Below are 15,385 nucleotides of genomic sequence, written 5' to 3'. Positions count from 1 at the left end.
TTCGTTTAGCTATACAATTATTTAAAGTTTAATTTAACTGCTTTTATTTTAAAAGTGTGAACTATTATATAAGTACATAAAAGTAATAAATCAAAAGATTTAAAATTTGTATACATGTATAAGTAACGTTTTTTATTACCTTCTTATCCAGACATAATAAATTTTACAAGAAAACATGCAAAATAAAGAAGTTTATGTTTCTTTTTCATTTTTTTCTTCATTTTTTTAATGAAAGCAGTGTCATTTAAACTAACGATCAACCAACGGCTTGAAACATATCCATTAATTATGTTCTGAGAACTAAAGAAATATACAGGATGTCATGGTGTCTTCTGTTGTTTCATTATTTACTCTCTCTCTCTCTTCCCCTCTCTCTCTGTCTCTCTCTCTCTCTCTTTGCTTCTCTCTCTCTCTCTCTCTCTCTCTCTCTCTCTCTCTCTCTCTCTCTCTCTCTCTCTCTCTCTCGTTTTATACAATTACATAACACCATTTTTTACCTTAATTTTTAGAAGTATTTTTGGAAGACTTACCTTAAAAAGCCTCAGGATATTAGCCACCATAATAGACACTGTACTGGATGCAGCCCCTATAACCCCTACCACAGGTTTAATGGGGTTATAAAGGGGGGTCTCTCCATCATCACATTTGTAATCGGTAATATCTATCGTCGTCATTTGGGCTTTTATAAAATCCATGCACTGTTCTAAGGCATATGTATCCGAGCTACACGTGTCCAGAATGTGTACACCTATTGGTATGCCAGGTAAAATATTATCATCAGCATTTATTCTCTTCACTGCAAATAACATTGCTTCTAGTCTTTGAATTCCCTTTTCTTTCTTTATTTTACCACATCTATCTTCACCTTGTTGTTTTTCATGCATTGGAAAAAGACCGCCAAAAATTATTTTTCCGTCAATTAGAAGTTTTTCTTTTTCGGTTCCAAAACAACTATTAATATTTGTAGAGAACGTTAACATTAAAATTAGCAAACAATGTTTGAAATTTGTATTATAAATTATTGTCATTTTCACTTCTAATAATATCATCAAAAAGTAAACAATTGTCACTGTCACGTCAAAAAATCAACATTATATCAAACACTCTGCCTGAGGAGAATAACACATGCGCAATGCATCAAGATATTCTACATCATTCTGATCAGATTCAAGACGTTTATGCACAGAAATCGATTTAATAGCCCAACGAAGGAATTACCTTCAGAAAATACACCTGATGGCATAATGTTACCTATTACAGTCCGTTTCTCGTTGTGAATAGGGAGAATATGCCTGGGATTTCTATCGATATAATAAAGTACTGTCAAGTTCAATAACGAGTTCCTAGAGGAGAGGCATCGATACAGCTTAACTCTTACGGCAGCATGTCGTTAAAGTGTCCATATTTAGCATGTAAGATTAACACTTTCTAACTTAATTAGACTCGTTACATACAAATGTATATAATTAGGAAAAGATCGAATGACTCAATAGAGTACAATACTGATACAGATTTGTCCAATCACAGAATTTGATTGAATATGTACTATATCACTTACATTGATTTTATATAACTAACATTAATATTGTTCTCGGTAAACATTTAAAACATTTGTTCTTAGTAAATACTAATGTAGTTTAAACATAAAAATAGACGGAAGTAAACTTTTTAGAGGTTTTACTGTTATTAAATATATGAATATCAAGTTGAAACGGACACAGAATTTATTTCAAGTGGAAGTTGACGCCACATTTATCAGCTCTATTACATTGTTTTTTTTTGTTTGTTTGTATTTTTTTAAATATATTTTGTCATGTCGGGGCCTATTATAACTGACTTCACTGTATATGGTTTCCCCCATTTTTGACGCCATACAGCGCTCATTAATTGCTTAAATCCGCTCCATTACGACTCGGTTGAAATGTGGTCTCATTGGGAATTATGCAACATAAATAATTCTTTTTTTGTAACTCATTTATCTGCATTATCTTATATTCATACAAAAATATCTGGCAATTCAATGTTCTAGGAACCCAAGTCTGTTTTAAATAAGTTCCAAAAGAAATAATTCATTATTTAATAACAATATCTTTGTAAATACTTTGTCTTTTTAAGTCAACATCTTAGATACCAGGCTTATAATTGTGTACGCCAGATGCGAGTTACGTCTTCAAAGAATATATATATTTTTTTATTGTTTTAACAAAAACCGCTTCTTAAGTTATTGATGATAAAAGTAGGTTCAATGTCCCCCGCATCTCACATATTTTATATAACAAAAGGGCATAACTCTGTTGAAAAGGTCGATCATCCACCATTATAGAACTTGTCCGAGATATTGCTGATATTAACCTATAGTATAAATTTTATAAAAATCTGACAAGATTTGTACTCGTGAGAGCACTAACAAGATCGAGCACACGGACGGACGCCCGCTATTTCTATGTTTCTCACAAAGATTTACACGTGGGACGAAAAGCGCAGATTGGAAACCGAAACAGCGCATGCGGAAAAATAACTACTTTGAATCTACTTCCATATTATAAGCACATCTCGAAAGCGGAAAGAAAACGTCATCTTGTAAGGGATTTAAAACTATTGTTCCCACAATGTCTTTCTTCATATTAAAAAGAAAGAAATAAAAAAATACATACTGATTACAAGTACAACGCACTTGTTTACAGACAAGGGGAAGAAAATGTTGATACTTAGCTCTTACATGTATCCTTTAATAATTTAACGTAACGAATCATTGTCGTGTCTTTTTATTTATTAAATCTAGGTTTTTGGCTCACAACCTGGTAAAGATTTATTTGAGCTATTGTCAACATCAAGTGTCGTCGTTCGTTAACTATTGCAAGTGCTTCGCCCCTGAAACTAACAGGGCTGTTGAAATCATGGCCGAGGTAGTCCCCGTTGAATCTGTCTACCAACCAACATTGGCACCAATCGAACCTAGAATTATAGCAAACATGAGATATTTTCCCTAATATTGATAGAACTTTTTAAAAAGGGTTTTCGGTATGAATTGAATTTTGAATAAAAAGCATATTCACCAGCTGAAAAGTATATTCACCGCGCTAAACGTCGCGTGCTTTTTCGTTTATTATAATGGTAAAATGTTTGTAAGTATGAAGGTGATAGGCAATGGATGGGAAAATGTAAATACAAAACGGAATGTACTAAGCTTGAAACCGAATTAATGAAGTTCATACATGGACAGCATTTACAGTACATGTAAGAAAATATACATACTCTTAAAAAATGAGTTGATAAGCGATTATTGCGAAAAGACGTCAGGTGGTACACAATTGTGTATAAACTTTTGAAAGTGGCTTGAATGATATTTACACAATTAAATGTATACATCATAAATAATAAGGATATGAACTACTATAAAGCAATTTACCATACTTTAAAATAAGCTTTTAAAGGCAAAACCAGAGACATATAAATACACAGTACATTATATAGTATACAAAAGTCATGTCTCTGGCGAAACCAAAAGCAACAGCGAACTAAACAATACACAGAAAAATACAATGTTGTGAACATTTTGTTGTTGTTGCTCTTTTCCATCTGGGAAAGACTACACAAGGATATGTAGAGTATAAGAGACACCATACTATGGTATATACAATAGCTAGGGAGAAATATTTGGTATTATAAATGAGCTATCAATAGAAAGTGTATAAATATTTCTTCATTGTTAAACAAGGAAGTAAAAACAAAACAAAAATCAGTCACGTGTTTACAACTCTGATGTCACAATTACTTCGAATTGAAGAAATCATATATATTTACTTTCCTACCAAGAATTTTATCAAATTAAGTTTCAAATTTGATAATGTAGTAAGCGTTTCCCAATGTGATGTTTTTACATGTTGATCTTATTTAATTTGAAGTAATCGTAGAGAAAGTCGACTTTCGTTAAGACAGTGTTGACTTTGGAAATTAAATTCAACAAAATGACGCAACAATTACATTTGTATCAGCAATCGACGCCAAAAATAACTTAATTTTGTTAGATTAAAAACGAACAAGAGGATGTAAAGGAGGGAACGTTAGTTTGAATTACATATAATATTTTCACTGGGGAATGATTTCTACAAGAATGAATTCAGTAAGTCAGGGTTAGAATTTTGATGTAATTATACGCCGACTTTTTATTCCGTAAGGAAATCAAACAAAACAATGAACAGGAATAGATTACTGAGGAAAAAAATCAAACAATGATCTGTTTTCAAACACTCAAATGAAGACTGTATGAAAGTCTAAGACGATCTTGATTATAGGGTTATTTTAGGAAATAAGATGTATCAAATTTATACAATTCGAAATACGAAACAGACACATTGTCGCATTTAAATCCTATGCAAATATCGTCTTAAAATAATATATATTAATGAGCTGAGGGTCTGGTCTCTAAGGTTTTTATAGATGTGTTTGATAAAAAGTAAATGATATGATACTATATAGCTAGTACGGTGTGTGTCGAATTATTTATGTGACTCTCAGCTTCCCGAGTTATATCGAAGCTGCGCCATGAAACACATGAAACAATACTTAAAATGTGGAGCTTTATTAAAGTTGTAAGCAAACTGATGAATCTATCTTTAGTTATGATGGTCTTTCTGATATTGTTTAACATCATCCCCTATTTTATTGATTTTGCATTTACATTAAGTCATAGATCAAATTTATTTGTTCAATGTATGTTCACTTGTTGTGTTAATGAGTCTTTTGATAGATTAAAGACATTTCATTTTTTATAGTGTGTCTTTCTATGCTGTGAAGGTACACATATAGGGCTGTGTGGCATATTTTCAACGTTTATATGGCCTGAACTTCTCAGAGTTTAAACTTACACTAATTTTCTTAACTACCCCTACCTCGAATGAAAGGTTACCACAGATTTCAATGTAAACAATATGCACATGTTTATTTACTGGTAACATTCCCAAGTTCTGTCTCTGCGATATGGAACACAGAGAGCATAACTGGGAACCAGTATGTAAACAAAATTTATTTTCTATGAATATTCAATTACTGCCCAAAAGAGGCGTGTTTTGAGAAACAGCTGTATTTACAAAGTGCAACCTGTAAGCCATGGCTCCGTGTTAACGGTTGAAGACTGGACTTTGATCTATAATTGTTTACTTTTAAAAATTGTGACTTGGATGGAGAGATGTCTAATTGACACTCATAACACATCTTTTTATATCTATTAGACCATTTCTTCCTTCTGTAACTAAGATAAAGGTGCTAGAATTGAGCTTTTCTGACAATTCTTACGCATGGGAAGCACGCTATTAAAAAAAAGCAAGTATTTAATAATTAAAGAGCTATAAAATAAACAGCAAATGGGTTTTCTGTATATTGAATGTACTTTGAGACTTGTTTGACTTACAAAGTTCTCGAAAATTGACACATAATCGGGTTACTTTGGACCAATGTATCGACCAATTTAGAATTATTTACCATGACATAATGATTTCACAAGAACAATTATACATTTTTGGATTAAGAACTTTATTTAATGAAGCCAAAAACGAAATTTGAACTTATTTGCACAATAATTAACTTCACAAAAAGCTGAGTGTCAAAATTATTGTATTTATCAAACTCTAATGACTTGTAATTGGAACCCATTTTCAAAATGAATCGCTATAATTGAGTTAATTAATACATTACCTATAGACTTATTAAAAAACCTGTTTGTTATCATAATAATATGAAGTCTTTATTATCAACAAAATATAAAAAAAAGAAAACAAACTCTAGTAATCTTGTCAAGATCATTTAGTGTGATGCTAGTGTGTTATTACGAACAGAAGTAACGGTACATACTACAACTGACTTCGTCGCACCAAGTTTACCGATTCTGTCGTTTTATTCTTGTTACTAGCAAACTATCTTAATTTATAACTTTAAATTTTTACAATTGTCCTTATAACATAGTGCACGTAAGACTCGTTAGGCATTCTGTATGATGTATTGATCTTTCCTAACAACTTCATGTAGGGGCAGTACGTTTATAATAGCTCACAGTTCTTCTTGTTATTTTGTTTTATTTTCCTCTTTTGAAGTTAAATATGTATGCAAACTTTTTATAAGTTGGTATAGGATCATGAAGACTTAGTATACTGTTTTTTTTCATAGTTACCCAATCTGTAAATGTTATGTATACAAAATGTCAAATTTTTCATTTATAGAGTTTTCTTGATAGAGGGTTGCTGCTCACAAGGAAGCTATTAAACCAAGAGTTTCAAATGGTAAAGTTGAAATCATCCCATCGTAAATTTTACGGACGCCATCACGAGTTGGTTGACTGTTATGGAATAACCGTTTAACAAATGATATCGGAGATGTGCCTTACGTCTTAACTACAATGCCCTTCCCTTTCATAAATGTGACCTACCGATTTAGACTATTTACCGGATTTGTTATCACATAAGCAACACGACGGGTGCCACATGTGGAGCAGGATCTGCTTACTTTTCCGGAGTACCTGAGATCATCCCCAGTTTTTGGTGGGGTTTGTGTTGCTTATTCTTTAGTTTAATATGTTGTGTCATGTGTACTTTTGTTTGTCTGTTTGTCTTTTTCATTTTTAGCCATGGCGTTGTCAGTTTATTTTCAATTTATGAGTTTGGCTGTCCCTCTGGTATCTTTCGTCCCTCTTTTAACAAACAATATACAAAAATAAAAATGCGTAACATCAAACAAATGTAAACAATTAAATCAACCAAAACAACATAATAATGATAAATATTGAATATAAATAAAGTTTAAGATACAGTTCAATGAGACATAAACACTATCTGACACGATAGACGTTAAGCAAATACAAATCGTCAAACAATTTGACACGGATTGTCGATAATATGGTCAAAGAGTATGGCTTTAATTTTCTCAAAGGACTTAATCTAAGGTCGACTGATATGATGTGTAGGCTTCAATAACACGATACTTATGTGTGAGAATGTCCGCAAAAAGGTAAAATAAAAATACTCCAAAGCAAATCTCATAAATTGGAATTCTATAACAACTGACAAATCAAACGCTATCAATTAAATGAACAAATGAAAAACAACTGCCATACTCCTTACTCCTACTATGGACTGAACATTTTCCGAATAAAATCTTTGCTTTAACATGGTTTATTGCTAGCTTAACCTCCCACGTGTAGAACGATTTTAAGTTGGCTAGGTAGATACTTTTAAGTGATTTTTTTCTTTAAAGTACAAAGGTGAGATGTTGTAAGTTAGCAAAATAAGTAAGCCTCATTCGATGGCTGATTTTCAAAAACAATCTAGTTAGAACAGTAAATTGATGTCAGATCCTGTTTTCGACCAATTTTCATCGTCGTTCTTTAATTTTTGTTTTATCTACAAAGCAACTTGCTATTGCTCTTTCAAGGTCGATTATAACCTATAGTCAGCTATATGAATATGTATTTAGACTTGATGTAAATCAAACCAATGACCGATATGGGGTGGAAGATAACAAATCTTCCATCGAATATATGCAACCAGCAATCAATCAATCAATCAATCAATTCAATTCATCAGTCCATCTAAAATTCAAAATATTTTATGCCATATAGGCAACACCATCATTGTCTTTGGTAAATAACTGGATGAAGCGCAACTAATTTGCTCGAACATGTCGGATTGTTTTTTCAGCATTTTTATTTGTTGGGTTATTCCGATAGAAGATTTTCATATTTTCAGAGCAATCCTATTTTACCTGAACATTGAACCATTGTTTCTTCTGCACGATTAAGTGAACATGGCATTTCTCATTCATATCAATTAAACGTCCTTGGAAAATATTTTAATTCCCATTCATTTTATATAAAATTACTGCAATTTTATAAAACTCAATCTTTCGGAAATAATATAACATGCAAGAAATTGATGACAATCTTACATTCAATATTTTTGATAAAGTAAAGATAATATTTCTAAGAGAGTTGGTAATTTCCTTGAACGGTAAACATTTTAATGTGATATTTAAAAAAAAAAAATTATAACAATTGGCTAGCATATATTAGCATCGTCAAAAGCTGCTCAATGTTACATCTCCGACAGGTGCTCAAGGTTGTCTCTGTGAAAGCTATTCAAGGTTGCCTCTGTGAAGGCTGTTCAATACATTTCATCCTTATAACACACTATGAAAATTCGTACAAACAAAAAAATATTGCATCGTTTTTTTAGCAGGAATTCTGTAGTTTAGTTGTACGATATCAGTGTATTGTGTGCGAGTATTTATTTGTGTTTTTCTTTTCCTATTTTGCCGATGATAATGATGGTTTATTATATTTATATATCAAGAATACATATCTACACGAATCCTCGGATATGAACAACTTATTAAAGGGACACTCGCTGTCAAATTCATGTTCACTGATTTGACTCAAAATTTCAAATGGGAAATTGTCTCTTGCTAAGGCAGAAATCAAAATTAACCTTCACCCACTTCAATTTAGCCAATAAATCTTATCCTAATAATCTCTTTTAAATACAATATTTTATGTAATTCCCAACAATTGCTGCTACTGCATATTGACGACATTTACGTTTCTCTTTGTGTTGTTTTATCTACAGACAAAGCAAAGATATACATGTATATCTAACGACCATATCTTTAAAAGATCATCAATTTTGCCCCATTAGAAATATTTGACGGTTATATTTCATCGAGTAACTGAACAATTAAGTTATAGTTACGCCACCTGTTATATAATTCATTTTAATATGTGAACGATCTACGATATTGGGAAGCGAAATTATTAGTATTCCACTTCTGAAATTAATTATTATCTTTGATATATTTTTTTACACTGTTTATAAAACACATTGTTTCGACTTACTTACATTTCATTGAATACACCATATGGCAGACCCAAACAAAACTATAACATCAAATAGTTAAGCTAAATTTATTTTTATTTAAACCTTTTATGTTTTGCAATAAAACCACAGAAAAACATATAAAACATTGATTAAAACATAAAGAATTGATTTACAAGGAGGCACACAAAACTGTAATTTACGACAAGTTGATTTCGTAGAGACATAAAGAATCAAATGATATGCAAATTTTCCTTGTTCAAATTGCAAAATGGATTTCTATGATTCAAGTATTCCAATAATCAATTTTATTAATATAATACGCAATCATCCATAGTTTATTAATATGCACCAACAAGCAAATAGAAACATCTTGAAAACTTAATAGAGCAGTATTTGCATACGATTAAAAACTGTTATACCAACTTACATTCATCAGTACACATATACATGAATAAAACCAACTTTATTCATTGAAATTTGCGTTTGAAATCATGATGTCATTCCTGTTTGTTCACAATTACAGGATTCACTTAAAATATCAAATAAGCTTTGATTTCAGTACCGTAAATAAATGTACATTACAAATATGATACATGGTTTTCTTTTTTTTTCATACAGATTTTTTAATAGAATTATCATAACTAACGTCTAATACGGTTCACATCAAATTCACGTATAGTTTTCTATGTAACATCGAGACGTGTTTTGTCTATTTCTGTCGTTCCGTTCCATTGACATAAATCCTGTAACTATAATTGATATTAAATCACCCTGTGCAAAAGTAATACATTATAATTCAACATTTTGTCCATTTCAACAATAAAGTATATTAAAACTTGTTATACATTGATAAATGCAAAATGTGTTTATTTGATGTTTTTCGTTTTATATCATATATATATAACAAGTAAAATGATACAAACCTTGTTTCATATGTAAGTGACTGCACCAATTCTTGTCTTTGTCGCCAGTAATTACCTAGATGATCGCTGCTATCGGTCTGCTGGATTCCACACAGTTGTGAAAGCATTGATCACCTGTAAATGACAGGATTTTTGATACATGTGTTTTTCTCCTATTTTTCTGTTATTGATAACCAAACAAGCAAATAAAAGAAAAAGAAAAAAGAAAATGGATTCACTTTGCTTCTAATTTAATGGAAAGAACCAAAAGTTACTCATTTCAAAAGAATTTTTTGTTTAGGGTGACTGTCTCATTTTTCATCTCATTTATATTTGTATAAGTAAACGTAAACCATATTACCTTTAACAGAATACAGTATAGCTTTTCAATATATCTTAGAATCTGTTAATCCACCGTTTGTGTCCTATCCCCAATTTCTGATTTGTTGAGTATAAGTTGTCATGTCGGGTGATGCATGCATAGCACGATACGCCTCCCTGTCGACATACAGGATCACACAGGGTGGTTTCCTTTGGAGTTTTCAACAATTTTTACTTGTAACCTTGATTGCATATAATGTATAATCGATTTGCTAGATCTGAACATCGGTAAAATAGTTTCACCTTTTAATTAATAACATGCGCCACTTCGAGTCTGTCACAAGGCAGTTGCTAAATGAAATAAAATAACAAGTTTTCAGTTTTAATTTAAATTACCAAATTCTTTCAAAGACTAGACCTTGCATGAAACATACAATTTGACAAATAGTTGTTTTCTCTAATTGCTGATTACTAACGTTTCTATCGGGCAATATGTTATGAGACATGATGCATGGCAGAAAAAAATACAAGTTTATCTGTCTGCTGTAATTTTCATAGCGGATTTCTTTCGTTGATTGGTAAGATTTCAAATCATACGGTGCTCATCAGAGCAAATATTAATCATGAACAATTTTCATTTCCTAATTGAATCATCTTTGTAAAATCAGCTTATCAAAAGTACATTTTAAGGTTTCCTCAAATTACACAGTGTTAATTAAAATTATTAGAAATGTTTCACTTATCTTCACACTGATTCAGCGTATTGATATTACAAAATTTTCTTTTTGGACATTTTTTTTTACGCTCGAGGGTAGAAAATACAATATGATATAAAACAGGGAACATAACGTGATTATGGCGGATAATACCAACTTGGGTTGATTACTGTCCGGAAATAACATAAAATAAATTAGGATTCGTATTTATTGAAACTGTTTGTTAATTACCTTTCCTTTACCAATATGTTGCTGATATCGTCTAATCTTTCTTGTGTTCAGTTTGCTGGTTTAGTTATATATATCATGTTAAGATTTATTTTCACTATCCGTTTTTGTACATATGAATTATATATGTTGGATTATTTTCAAATTTGTGGACCACCAAATGACATTAATCAATGGCTAGTTCGAAACAAATACCAAAAAAAAAACTATTCATGAACGAGGTACACAAGCCAAAGTGTCACGGATGTAAATCCTTATATATATATATATATATATATATATATATATATATATATATATATATATATATATTTCTAAAATTAGGAAGGTCGTTAGTGATTCAATGCTTTTGTCTCTTGGTTTGATTTCAGATATTTTTGTCACATTTGAATTTATTTATAATTGCATCAACGAGATACAGTATGCATCAACACGGCTTTAAAATCAAACCCTTTTTTGAACCTATATATATACGTCTATTCAAAATGCATATAGGTTGCTGTCCTATCGAATTTGAACTCGCATCCAGACATTTTCCTCATTTCCATATTAATTCATAGTTATCATAATTCAAATTTCACTGAATTATTTGCCACAATACACACTAAATCGATCTAAATACATTCGATTGGTTTTGTTTTGAAGTATTCAATGATTGCCTCAGCTGTATTTTGCGTATTCCAAAACTCCGCACATTGTTTAAGTTTGGTAGATATGAGGTATGATGATGTCATGCTATTCGATAATACAAATATTTTGAACAGGTCTAGCTTTGTTGCATACGATCTTTCAACTAATCGTTGCAGTAAATTAATTTGATGAGACGTTGATCTCAAATGCCTTTTAAATGTGATTATAAACATGTCTTAGGTAAGGATTTCAATAATTTATATTTCATCAATAATAAAATAAAAAGGTTGATTTGTCCACTTTGTTACGTGTACTTATTTAAAATGTTTTTTTTTTTTTTTTTATTTTTCCCAATTTCCTAATCGGTAAAATGGATGAATCGTTTTATTACCCCAACGTATAAGTGACCTAAGCCGAATTTTGCACAACGTTTCGGACATTTCGTAATGAAGCTGTACAAAGTCATATTTGATTTGGCCTTTCAACTCTGATGTACATGCATGCATGAGAATGCATATATTTAAAAAAAATAACGTATCTTCAAGGTTGTGTAGATGGCGGAGTATCTGGAATGCTCTTTGCATTTCTAATTATCAGGTATCAAGGACCGCAGTCTCCTTAAAATCTGATACCACTTCATTACACTGCTGGCTCTAAGTATTCGTGTCCCTAGTTAATGCATGCTGATCTCGGTTCACACATGTCATCGATTATAAATGTTGACATTTTAGATAGAGTTGGACAACCGGTAAAAGGGATGAATTGGTACCGATTTCAATATTTACGCTTTATACAAATACACGAAAGCTAACCAAACGGAAATACATTAATCAAAGGTGTACAGAAGTTGGGAACTCTAATAAATTATAGAATAATCTCCCTGGTAATAAATAACATGTACACCTACCGGACCAATTATTCCTCACCAGGGGCACATCTAGACAACTTATGCATCTTCATTGATGCTTGAAGCAAACTTATTTGAAAATCAAGAACTTGTTTAAATAATTTGTATATTAAGAAAAAGTCGTATGCACAAGCCTTTCTCTTTACCGATACTATCTGAAATATTTCTCAAAACTATAATGTTGTATACTTTAAAATTCGTTTGGTGGGTCTGCAAGGTAGTCTATGATTTTACCATCAGTCATCAACATTCTCTCTCCAAATGATGACATATCGGTATATTTATAAACTCATTGTTCTATCTCAGAGATAGATTTCCTTAGCTGTATTTGGCAAAACCTTTATTGAATATTTGGTCCTCAATACATTTCAACTTCGTACTTTATTTAGCATTTTAACATTTTCTTGATTTGAGCATCACTGATGAGTCTTTTGTAGACGTAACGGACGTCTGGCAATATATATAAATATATAAAATTTTAATCCTGGTATCTATAATGTGTTTATTTGCATTTATATCTTGTTTTTATATTATTAAATGATTAACCGGAATTGAATATCGATAAACTACTGCAGTCTAGCAATTGACCCTTATGCACTCCTTCTTATCACTTGGTCTGTTTAGATGTGACGGCACTGTCTCTTCCTTTCTCATATAACAAACCTCGTTGGTTCCCTTTGTTCCTGTAATCGCTGACAGAATGTTTGTCAAACTTTCATTTTTGCTTAAAGAAATCATAATAAATACATTTTTAGCGCATTCTTTTCTACTTTCGTTGACTATATTGGCAATCCCCCGTCACGCTTCAGTGATTTCCTATATAATTCACCGTTTTTTTACCCTGCCCCCCTAAATCTGTGTTGTAAATTGATTTTTTTCAATGAAAAAAACCAATGTACCTTTGAATTTCTGTCATTTTCAAACTAATTTCAGTGTGCATAACTCATTTTTCAGTCATGTTTTCACCTTGTAAGTTCCAGACCAAATATGGTTTCCACTAAATGATACTAGTTAACTAGATATTAAAAATAAATAACCAATTCTTCATATTAAAGATACTAATTGGAAGAAGCCTAACTATTTCGGATATTAAACTAGAAATACAGTGCTATTAAACAGCCAGCGAAGCTGTAAATACAGGGATTTCTTTGTGTTCATTTTTAAAATAAAAAATAGTAAATAATTAAAAAAAAAAAAAACAAACATAAAAGAACAAATCAAAACAATCCCATTATTATTTACTAATGTATATTTAGGGTCTTTTTTTATTATTAACTACCGGCTCGAGGTAGTAATAGCTTAGCACATTAACTAGTCTATTACTGACCTTAGCTTGAACTCATTTGTGTTGGAGATTTGTTTAACGCTGCTAGTTTTCTATCTCATCAACCATTATCTCTTTTCATTTATATTAAATACGCAATAAAAGAATACTATAAAATGGTATCAAAATAACAGTTTGTAAGAGATAATTTTGCATTGTATTGTTTTCATTGATGCTTGTTTTATACCATCATTTATATATGTTGTTAATAAGTAGCAGTTAGTTACCCATCAATGACCTTTATCATTAGTTTAGTTTATTTGATTTGAGTAGAGAATGAATAGCATACCGTATGTGTTTTTCAATATTCAGATCTATTATATTGAATTCAATTTAATAGCAAAATGATGAGGCCAAATTTTGCTAAGAATCCAAAATGGACAAAATCGGGTATATGAAGTTTAACCAGCAAAGGTACAGTGAAATACTTTCTCACACACAACTTTAAAATGTAGTTAATAGTATATGGCCTATTTCATATAAACTTACTGTTATTTTATAATATTTTGTACAGAAAGAAAGTTGCGTAAAACGCACAATTATCATTACCATATCAAAAAAATAAAAGGAAACATTGTCATACATTATTTACTGACGTTATATCTTTTATCGAGACGTTTTACCATAATTCTTCTTTTGAAATGAAAGGAACCTTAATTAGTTACACACTTTTATATTGCAATCGTTTTATTTAAGAATTGAAATAGGTGCTATGTGATATTCAGCTATTGACCACATACAGTCAAAAGCCGTATACACCAAATAAACTCATCATAGATACCAGGATTGGAAATTTGTATTTAAGCCAGACGCGAGTTTCGTCTACAAAAGACTTGTTAGTAACGAGAAACTCCCGCACTCGGAGGTGGACTTCAACTGGCTCCTAAACAAAAAAGTATACTAGAATTTTTATTCAGAGTTCAGGGATAATAGACGTCATACTAAACTCCGAAATAAAAAATAGACACAAGAAACTAAAATTAAGAATCATACAAGACTAACAAAGGCCAGAGTCTCCTGACTTGGGACAGGCGCAATATTGCAGCGGGGTTAAACATGTTTTTGAGATTTAAAAGAATTCATGATATTTATTGAAAATGTAAACAAGATATAAGATTCAAAATTGTTTAACTTTAATTTTTGATTCAACGATAATGGGAGAGTTTAACGCCTTATTTTGTTGTGAAGCTACAAACGAGCTCTGATTCCTGGTCTTTTTTGGCTAGATTTGGTCTTCAATAGCTGAATGAGATTTTGGATACTCAAATATTGTATATTTGAGCATCACTTAAAAGACGTAAACATGGTCAATTGTCGAATTTTACATCTTTTGCTTTAAATTGATACCAGGCGCCATTTATGCCATTAACAAATTTTTATACGAAGTTACTTCTCTTTCACAAGTATCACTCGCCTCATATAATTTATACGTGAATTCGGCTATTAATATTAAATCTCAATAATGTTGATACGAATAACGAATGAATACTTTATGA

At 31.1% G+C, this 15,385-nt stretch overlaps 1 protein-coding gene across 1 annotated transcript in view; it reads right to left on the bottom strand.

The window, feature by feature from the left end:
• The window catches only part of LOC143085077 (metabotropic glutamate receptor 6-like), a 65,526-nt gene extending 64,096 nt beyond the window's left edge, over positions 1 to 1,430 (bottom strand). The window contains exon 1 of the mRNA XM_076261255.1: positions 531 to 1,430. Coding sequence (XP_076117370.1) covers positions 531 to 1,049 — 519 coding nt within the window. The 5' untranslated portion in view covers positions 1,050 to 1,430. The remainder of the gene's footprint in view (positions 1 to 530) is intronic.
• Positions 1,431 to 15,385: the final 13,955 nt, after the last annotated feature.

Source organism: Mytilus galloprovincialis, chromosome 1 (genome assembly GCF_965363235.1).
Source record: "Mytilus galloprovincialis chromosome 1, xbMytGall1.hap1.1, whole genome shotgun sequence".
NCBI classification, from domain to species: domain Eukaryota; kingdom Metazoa; phylum Mollusca; class Bivalvia; order Mytilida; family Mytilidae; genus Mytilus; species Mytilus galloprovincialis.
The sequence above is the reverse complement of the archived record's forward strand: the minus strand, read 5'-3'. Positions and strand labels throughout refer to the sequence as shown.